General features: G+C 41.5%; 2 protein-coding genes across 13 annotated transcripts in view; one reads left to right on the top strand and one right to left on the bottom strand.

The window, feature by feature from the left end:
- NRG4 (neuregulin 4) overlaps window positions 1-2,282 on the bottom strand; it is a 38,109-nt gene extending 35,827 nt beyond the window's left edge. For 5 of the 7 annotated variants that reach the window (XR_003372351.2, XR_015750758.1, XR_015750759.1 and 2 more), the window contains exon 1: window positions 2,110-2,282. The gene's annotated coding sequence lies outside the window, so the exon portion shown is untranslated. The remainder of the gene's footprint in view (window positions 1-2,109) is intronic. The other 2 variants (XR_015750762.1, XM_087972485.1) reach the window with 1 other exon arrangement.
- TMEM266 (transmembrane protein 266) overlaps window positions 1-10,038 on the top strand; it is a 54,757-nt gene that overhangs the window by 18,901 nt on the left and 25,818 nt on the right. For all 6 annotated transcript variants that reach the window (XM_087972480.1, XM_087972481.1, XM_087972477.1 and 3 more), the window contains 2 exons: window positions 3,972-4,069; window positions 8,102-8,290. In XM_087972480.1, the coding sequence (XP_087828606.1) occupies window positions 8,269-8,290 (22 nt within the window). In that variant the 5' untranslated portion in view covers window positions 3,972-4,069; window positions 8,102-8,268. The remainder of the gene's footprint in view (window positions 1-3,971; window positions 4,070-8,101; window positions 8,291-10,038) is intronic.

Below are 10,038 nucleotides of genomic sequence, written 5' to 3'. Positions count from 1 at the left end.
GACCTTCTGGTTCTTCTTTGAAGACGTTTCTGAAGAAGAGCTGAAGAAGCTTCTTGGATGAGAAGCGAAACATCTTCAAAGAAAAACCAGAAAGTCCAGTTGTCTCTTGGAAAAATTTGCACCTTTGGGATAAAATAAAGATTCAGTCATCCAGGCCAAAAGTATCTTAAAAAGTAAAATCATGGTAACCGGACCAACATTTATGAAAACTGAGCAGTTTCGTTAACTCATCCAAGTTAACTTCTTCAGTCAAAATGAAAATAACAGGACAAACACAGACTTCTTCAGAGCTGAAGAAGCTTCTTGGATGAGAAGCGAAACGTCTTCAAAGAAAAACAAAGAGAGTCCAGTTGCCTTTCGGGAAAAGCACCTTTGGTGCAACCAAGACCTGGATGACTGAGAATCTCCACAGACATTATCCTATGACTAATGGAAATTTTATGCGGCATGAGATGAGATGAGATGCCCAAAGCCAGAGGTATGTAGTTTATACATTTCCTAGAGACATTTGCAGATAGCATATTTATCATATTGTTTTTCCTGTGCCCAAAATTTAATTCTTTTTTTTTTTCAATAACTCCTGGCGGAAACGCAGGATCCATGTCCAACAATAAGGTTTCAAATGTCCCCAAGATACACAATGACATTAGCCAGAAGTCCTATTGTGTTGGGATGCTTGGAATAGAGCAGTTAAATCAGAAGCATCTCCTACCGCACAGCCCATGACGATACACGAGTATTTCACGTACAAAGGTCGCATTCAAAAGGAATTTCCTGGGTCAAAAGCTGGTTGTAACCTACAAATTCATTATTTGTAGGATATTTTCCCCCACTTTAGCAAGATGCTCACATTTGCATAAAACGTATGAAAAAAAAAATAACGCAGGAAACTAACTTGTGCAATCATAAGCTAGAACTAAAGAAACATAATTAAAAGGCTAATCAAATCAAACCAGAGAAAAATTACGTGAGTGTAAAAAAAAGGAGAAACTCAGTAAGAAAAGGACAAAGAAATCCTATTGAAACAAACAAGAGTGTAAGCTTTCCTATCGCTCTCCATTGCCAATTGGACATAAGCTATAGACACAAACACAACAGGTGAGCGCAAAGAACAAGGAGAAGGAAATTGCCTTCCTATCCATGTTGATGGCTTCCAATTTCCAGCTGTCTAGGGGATATGCTCAGTGCCAAATAATTGTTGGTAATCGTAGCTCAGTGACATTTTGGAAAGTCAAATTTCCCCCCCATTAAGTTTGCACATCCTATTCAGTGGCTCTCCCACTTAAAGCCTACTATAATGCTGTTTAACAAATAGATAACATTCCAAGAGCCTCTACGAATCATAGTTTTCCAGCCAAAATCAGTGGAAGGCAAAAGTAGACACTGTTGTTTGTCTTGTAAATTATTCTAGTTGTTGTGGTGAAAAAAGGAGGCGATAGGGAACTTTTTGAATGAGATGAAATTTTGTCTAAGAAAGTTGCTCCTAAGTTTTTTTTTCTTCCCCTTTTTAAAGTATGAACTGAATCGGCTGATTAAATTAAAATACAAGCTTTTAGACGCACTACGAACAGTTCCAAAACATTATTAACAAACATCCAGAGTAACAAATCTACTGTCTGCTCCTAACATACAGAGAACTTTTACTTTGCAACAGAAAACTGTACCGTCCACATTCTTCTTCCCTTCGGTTACTACCAAGGTGTATTTTGAAATTGCAATTGCAAACATATTATAATGTTCCAAAGTTCTTAATACACCCCCCCCCAAAAAAAAGTGGATAATGTTTAACATTTTGGCTGGTCTGTGCTCCGTGACTACCAGGATTGCATCACAGAACAAATAAAACTCATATGAATAATTCTCACTACCCACTACCCAGGCATGACTTCACAGAAAGCTTGCATTCGGATGCAAATCAAAACCAGCAGGATTTCCGGGGATATCCCCTGGCCACAAAAATGTATAAGACACACAGAGGGGGAAAAAGGCTTTCTCAGGATTCCCCCTCCTGTTATAACTCCCCACTTTTTTTTTGCAAAGGAAGAACGGACGCACGGAATTTCCACTGCAGTTAAGCTTGTAGTAACTCAGAAGTCGTTTTGTACTCACACTTCGGAAGTTTGTCAAGCTGCTTCTTGGGTCCTTTCCAAAGCAGGGGTGATGAACGCTCGATGCAAATCCTTGTCTGTCTGAAGTACCGACCGGGGCCTTTGGTGGTCAGAAGATTTCACGGGGCAGAATATTAGCTGCTCAGATTCTTTTTTTAGGCCGTGTCTCATGGTGGCTCCTCTTTTAGGGACCTCCCCCTTCCACGGGGCCGGGAGGGAGGTGTGTTTCCCAGCCTTGCCTGTGTGCAAATCTTCTTTCGGAGTGCAAACAAAAGATAAGGGAGTGCACAATCCTAGCTGCTCAACTTAATGACCAGAATTGAGCCCCAAACGTACGTTGCTGAGCGAGAAATCTGTTAAGCGAGTTTTGCCCCGTTTTACGACTTGTTCTCGCCCCCCCACTTGTTATGGGAATCAGCACAGCTCTCAAATTAGCAACACAGTTATTAAGTGAATCTGGTTTCCTCCGTTCCCTGCCAAAGGGGATGGTGTGACTCGGGGACACTCCAACCGTCATAAATGCAAAATCACGTAACCATGGGTATGCTACAACGATCGTAAGTGTGGGAAAATGGCCATAGGTCCACTTTTACAGTGCCGTCGTAACTTTGAACAGTCACTAAATGAACTTGTAAGTCGAGGGCTACCTATATAAGAAGAGTCTTTTTTATTATAAAAAATAAAAAAGTTTTTATTTTTTAATTATTTGAATACATCTTTGAGAGAACAGTGTGGTTCCAGATGTTTTACATTTCAAATCAGTCATATCCACAATCATAAATACAGCTTTCTGACATCACATCATTATCTATTACCACATTTTCTTCTTGATATTCTCATAAATTACTCCTTTCTTTATTTTAATCAATCTCTATCTTCCTTGATCATATATTCTTATGTTCAACATGTTTACAGTGTAATCTATTCACATCATTTCATTGATCATTCAAAATTTCATCTTAATTTTTATTATCCCCTATTAAATCCCCTTTTCAATATTACATTTGCCACTGTTCCATATGTTTTTATTTTCTATGTGCTCCCTTCTTTCTAACTCATTTTTACACAAATACATTTTCCATCTTATTTTCTTTTAGCCACTAATGTCAAACTTACGACCATATATCCTCACTACCTTATACAAAGGAATAACAAAATATATAATTCATTAGATTATATCCATAGTCACAATACAACTTTCCAATATCACATCATTATCTACTACCAAATTGTCTTATAAGAAGAGTTTTGGCACATCAGTTTCACAGACCTGTTGTGTCTCGTTCCTGGGTGGGATATTGTTTGACGTTTTCAATACATTCTGCTTGAATTATTCAAATATTCTGCTTGATGAGTACCATCATAAACTAGGTACGGTTCAAGAATTTGCAAAGGACAAGGAAAGACTTTCTTTTCTTTGAAACAATCCCTTGGGAGGGGGAAAAAAAAAAAAAGATGAGAAAACGCTAAGACCTTCTGTGTCCCACAGTATCCTGAGCAGGAAGAAAGATTAATTCATCCTTTGCTGATGTAGGCAGCTTAGGAGTAAATGCCAGGTCATTGCTTCTCTGCAGCTTCCTTATCGACAGCATGAGCCTATTCATCCTAAATGTCGACTCCCAGACACCAGAGAAAGAACGACTTAAAAAAAAAAAAAATTCTGCACCCACCAATTGAGTCCTGCCTGGACTTGGCGAGCCGACGGCTGGGTTTCACCTTATTTTTAAAACCTATCTAACCTGCTTACGCGTTAAGAAAGAATTCCTAAGCATTGTTAGTGGCTTTGCTTTTATGCCTTTCGTTGTGTGAAGCGGTTTTGCCACTCAGGTCTCACGTTTTGTTCCGTGTTTTCTCCTTCCCAAGAATTCCCTCCTCCTGATGCCACCTATTCATGACTGAGAAGCTGGAAACAGCTAGAGGAGTCCTGCCTTGGTTTCATCCTTCAACATGACCAACCCCCAGTGAGTACAGACGCTTGAATAAGAATTTCTTGGTTTGCTTTTTCTACAGGGTGTTGTTCTGTTTGATGTAAAAAAAGGCACCCAGCAATGAATGAAGACTCTCTTGGTCAGGAAAGTTGGAGATTGCAGTAGTAGAAAACTTTCAGTGGTATGGATAACCTGTAAAACCTCCCCATTTCCTTCCCACCTTTAATTTGACATGGAGCTTTCATTTAAAAAAAACACCCTCTTTCTACCATCATTTCTTCCTTGGTATAATGGCTTTGTTTAGCTTTGGGTTCCTGTCTGTGTGTGTGTGTGTGTGTGTGTGTGTGTGTGTATCTATATCTATCTCTATATCTATCTATCTATCTATCTATCTATCTATCTATCTATCTATCTATCTATCATATCTATCTATCTTATCTATCATATCTATCTATCAATCATATCTATCTATTATCTATCTATCTATCTATCTATCTATCTATCTATCTATCTATCTATCTATCTATCTATCTATCTGTCATCTATAATTTCAGCATCCAGACCTCTTTATCCATCCTGTGTAATTTAAATCTCGATGCCCTTCAGATGTTTGAACTACAAGTCCATATAGCAATAGAACTTAAGACTTACATACCGCTTCACAGGGCTTTTACAGCCGTCTCTAACCGGTTTACAGAGTCAGCCTGTTGCCCCCAACAATTTGGGTCCTCATTTTACCCACCTTGGAAGGAAGGATGGAAGGCTGAGTGAACCTTGAACCTGGTGAGATTTGAACTGCCAGATTGCAGTCAGCCAGCAGTCAACAGAAATAGCCTGCAGTGCTGTACTCTAACCGCTGTGCCACCACAGCTCAAATGCTTGAATAGACTCTGTAAGTCCAATTTTGGATAGCAATAGCACTAGCCCTTAGACTTCTATACCTCTTCACAGTGCTTTACAGCCGCCTCTAAGTGGTTTACAGAGCCGGCCTCTTGCCCCCATCTGGGTCCTTGTTTTACCGACCTCGGAATGTTGGAAGACTGAATTCATCTTGAGCCAGTTAGAATCGAACTCCAGATTATGGGCAAAGTTAGCCTGCAATGCTGCATTCTAACAGGAAGGAAGGAAGGAAGGAAGGAAAGGAAGGAAGGAAGGAAGGAAGGAAGGAAAGGAAGGAAGGAAGGAAGGAAGGAAGGAAGGAAGGGAAGGGAAGGAAGGAAGGAAGGAAGGAAGGAAGGAAGGAAGGAAGGAAGGAATGAATAACATTTACACTTACCTACCGCTTCACAGTGCTTTCCAACCCTCTCTAAGCGGCTTACAGAGTCAGCCTCTTGCTCCCAACAATCTGGGCCCTCATTTTAACCACCTCGGAAGGATGGAAGGCTGAGACAACCTTGAGTCTTCATCCCTAACCGTTGGTCATTCCAACTGGGTTTGATGGTAATCAAAAGTAGTTGGTCTGGCTGTGAGCATCTAACTCTGTTCTAATATATTCTACTCAAGCACTCCTGGTTGCTACTCCTTTTTTTTTTCCTCCCCTCTTTTGTTATCGAGAATCAAGAGGATATAAACAAGAGGTTCCCTTGTTCAATTCCTCATGTTCATACGGAAAAACAGATGTTCTGTTTGGGGCAAATATTCTTGCATAATTTGCCCCCTGGAATAGAGAGTCTTCTATAATTATCCAGTTGATTATCCAGGCCATTTAATTCACTAGAGGATTTTAAACACTTTTTTTTTTTCTGGAGAGAAATCCGTGCAAGGTCTGCAGCCAGTTCATCAAAATGAAGTTGAACGTGAAGCCTTTTTTTTTTTCTTCCCTTGCTTATCTTCCCTTGTTTGTTCCAGTCTCTTGGTGTTTATTAGCCTCTTAATAGGGTGGCAGGTGGGAGATCTGGTTTAGAGTTAGACCCTTTGGCATTCTAAAAGGCAGCCATTGAGGTGGGGTAATTCATCCTGTTTTCCTTCATCATTTCTCCGAGATTTCACTCTTTATGTGTCAGGATTCCAACGATTGCCCTAATTAAATCATGAGCCTTGAGCCAAACTTCAAAAAGCTTCAAAGACTTTATTAGGAGTGACTTATTGGCATGACTTGGATGTAGCCGATTCTGAGACACGTAATTCACTGTCACCCTTGACCCTGGTTTTCCCCCCACCCCTCTGGGTGTATCATAATTGCGTTGCTTGCATTGTGAATAACATGAGGGTAGTGAGGGGAGGGGGGAAAGGACGGAGGCGGGGAACTTGCCCCACACGCCCCACGGGTCTGGCCTGGCCACCGGGCTGCTTCTTTCCGCTTCTTTCTTCTTCTGCTTTTGGCTGCACGCAAGGAAAGCAGCCAAAGTCTTTCTTTCTCTCCCCCAAACTCTGCCAGAAATGAGTCTTTGGGACCCTGCAAGGCCTCCTTGCTCCAAGAGGCTGCGCTGGCGTGACAAGTCTCACAAAGACTCATTTCTGGCAGAGTTTGGGGGAGAGAAAGAAAGACTTCTGCGGCTTCTGCTGCTTTCCTTGCATGAAGCCAAAAGTCTTTCTCTCTCTCTCTCTCCTGAGGACGGAGCTGGAGACGATATCCTGCGATCCCAAATAAAGAATGATCGATCCGTAGGAAAATAGGCTGGGGAATTTTCCTGCAGACTTTTTGGGGGGGATTTTCCCAGGGTCTCTGTTCCATGAGATTTAAAATGATGAGTTTGGTGGTCCCTGAGATCCCAAAAGGTTGGCATCCCTTGGTGTAGGGTCTCCTCCTTGGGTGGGGGGGTTGGACTAGATGACCTACAAGGTCCCTTCCAACTGCTAATCATCTGGTTTACCTGGGAAGGCTGACAGAACAGGTAGTCCTCGATTGACCATCATGATTTTGAGCCCAAAATTTCTGCTGTTGAAGTTCAGCAAGTTTCTTGCTCCATTGTTAAGCAGTTGATAAGTTAGCCACCCGATTGTTAAGTGAAACTGACATCCCCATTGGCTTGTCAGAAGGTTACAACAGGGGATCCCATGGACACAGCAATGGTCATAAATCTGAGCCAGCTCCCAGGAGACTGAACTTTAATCACGTGGTCACGGGGATGCTGCAGAACTTACAAAAAAATATGAGGGTTAACACTCCAGAGGGTTAATGTCATTGCCCAGAGGATCATGGGTTGCCCTCTCCCCTCTTTGGAAGAGCTTTATGGCTCCCGCTGCCTTAAGAAAGTTCAAAACATCCTCAAAGATCCATCTCATCCTGGGAACCCCCCTTCTTTTTTTTGCACTATTACCATCTGGCAGACGGTGTCAACTCCTAAAATATTTCTCTAGTTTTTTAGAGTTGCCAGCAGAAAGGGAGGAGGAAGCAATGCAGCAGCTTGCAAAACCAAAAGTGCATTCCCATAAATGTTTTCATAGATAGTTTCTAGGCGACTGAAGTTTTCTGCAGCGCAAAATTCTAGCTGGAGAGCAAGCATGATGGATGACTCTTGGCTATGGATATGTCCCATTGGAGAATATGAATTATGATACACCCAGGGGGTGGGGGAAAACCAGGGTCAAGGGGGACAATGAATGATGTGCCTCAGAGTTGGCTACACCCAGGCAGCGCTGGACATTTTAACTCCCAATAAATCCTTTTGAAGTTTTGGAAATTTGGCTCGAGACTCATGGTTTAAATGGGGGTAACTGCCAGAATCCTGAGAGATGGTCCACGATAATAAAAACAAGGACAAACAGGCTGAAAAACAGTTTCTATCCCAGGGCAGTAACTCTATTGAATTCTACTGTATAGGGCAATATTAATGCAATATCAGGGGTTTTCAGTTCAATTGTACAGAATGTGAAGGATGTGTGTTTGTGTTTTATTTTCATAGTCATAATGTGCACTGGTATTTAATTTCATTGTACGAGGTGCAATGACAATAAAGCAAAGTAAACTAAACTTAACTTGTGAAAAACGGTCCTCAGTCCCTTTTTTTGGGTCACTCAATGAATGGTTTTAAGTCCAGGACTGCCTATAAAGCACAAATCAAGATAATTTGCAGTTGTGGGGGGCTGGTTCTTATTTCTGCCTTTCATTGATGACTTTATTAGGCCTCCTATAGAAGGTGGAGTTTCCGAAGTTGAAATAATTTCCCAACAAATAGAAGAAGAGACCAGGAGCGTCGCGCCAGTACAGCTGGTTAATTTCGCCTATCGGGACTTACCTCTGGCAGCCCTAGATTTGTCTGTAGCAGGTTCGCAGCTCTTGTCCAATTTGGATGAGGAATACCAGCGAGAAGGGTAAGCGCACATTTCTACTTGCTTTTAACTGCCCGAATTTTTTTCTTTAAAAAAAATATATATTCCGGTAATTTAATTTACAGAAAAGGAACTTCTCTTTTTGTGCTGTTATACAATCGTTGTCCTTATCGCTGGATCCATCCTCAGGCAACTTCGGTTGTGCGTTGTTACTCTTACCCAATCATGTTTGTTTGTTTAGAGTTCTTAAGATTAGGATATTCATGCCTTACCAGGGAAAAAGGGTTTGTTTATTGTTGTTTTTGTCGAACCCAAGACTTTAGTTTCTGACTTTTGACGAGTTTTAGTTCGCTGTCTTAATTAGAAACAGGAGGTTCCGAAAAGCTGTTTTCTTGTGTATATTGTATATTATGTGTAATGGGAAAGAATGGTTATAAAATGCTTTTAGGCAGGGGTGACTTTTGGGTTCGTCAAATGCTTTTAGGCCAGAAATGTTGGCTGGGTAAATGCAGCAGAGGACAATTCTTCTAAAAAAGAGCTTAAATGAATGTAGTTCAGCGATAGAAATACATCCATTGTCCAAAAAGAAAAAAGAATGCTTTTTTAAAAAGGGAAAGTCCTCGACTTACAATCACCATTGAGTCCAACATTTCTGTTGCTAAGTGAGACATTTGTTAAGTGAAGCTTTAGTCCCATTTTATGACCTCCGTTGTTAAGTGAATCATTGCAGTCAATAAACTGAGTAACATTTTGCTCGTTAAAGTGAATCTGGATTTCCCCATTGACTTTGCTTGTGATCTGCAAAAGGGGGATCACCAGATGACCTTGGGACACAGCAACGGTCGTAAGTATGAGCCAGTTGCCCAGCATGCGATCATAGGGATGCTACAAACGTCGTAAGTGTGGGGAACGATCATAAGCCCCCCTCATTCAATGCCGTTGCAACTTTGAATGGCCCCGAAACAAACTGTTGTAAGTCGTGGACTACCTATATATTTAGTTTGTGGACTTAAGTCAGGGGTCTCCAAACTTGGCCACTTTAAGACTTTGTGGACTTCAACCCCCAGAATCCCCCAGCCAGCATAGCTTACTCTCTTGTAATCCCTTCCTCTGCAATCTCTCTCCACTTTAGGAGGTTAAGAGAAAAAAGAAACAGACACGGCTGGCTGGCTGGAGAATTCTGGGAGTTGAAGTCCACAAGTCTTTAAAAGTGGCCAAGTTTGGGGACCCCTGACTTAAAGGTTGATGCATGCCCTTTTGTTAAACGGGATGCTGTTGTGGAGACTGTGTTGTGCTGAGCCAAACTCCGTGTCCTTCCGCGTGGCACGTGGGGCTGCCTTTGGTGGCATCCCGTCCCTTTCCCCCTTCTCCAAGTCACGAAAGCGGAAACTGTGACATCTGCTAGCAGCTTGAGTTGGAGTGTTTGTAGTGGCTCATTACCAGAATATTATGGTAATCTTTTCCCTCTCTCTGTGTTCGCTGTTGAGCATTCGCTTAAACAGCGGCATATTGCAAAAATTGTCAGCTGGTCATAGGATGGGCTTTTGTACACAGGGAAAGGCTGTTTTGTGAGGTGCACCTTTCTCCTCCCCCACCGTAAATTGGCATTACTGATGTTCCCCTCTTAGCATATTTATTTTAAAACCTCTCCGTTTAAAATAAATGCATAAATAGATTTATATCAGGGATCTCACATAGCAGCTTGCTTTTTAAAAAAAAAATCGCAAAATTATATTTATTTCCATAAACGCTCCTTTGCTGATTAAATTGGTTTGATCTTTTCCTTCGAA

The sequence above is a fragment of the Notechis scutatus genome, chromosome 11 (assembly GCF_049901735.1).
Source record: "Notechis scutatus isolate UNSWTSFEM ecotype Mainland chromosome 11, rNotScu1.2, whole genome shotgun sequence".
In the NCBI taxonomy this organism is placed as follows: Eukaryota; Metazoa; Chordata; class Lepidosauria; order Squamata; family Elapidae; genus Notechis; species Notechis scutatus.
Note: the sequence above shows the minus strand (reverse complement) of the source record. Positions and strands in the feature narration are given on the sequence as shown.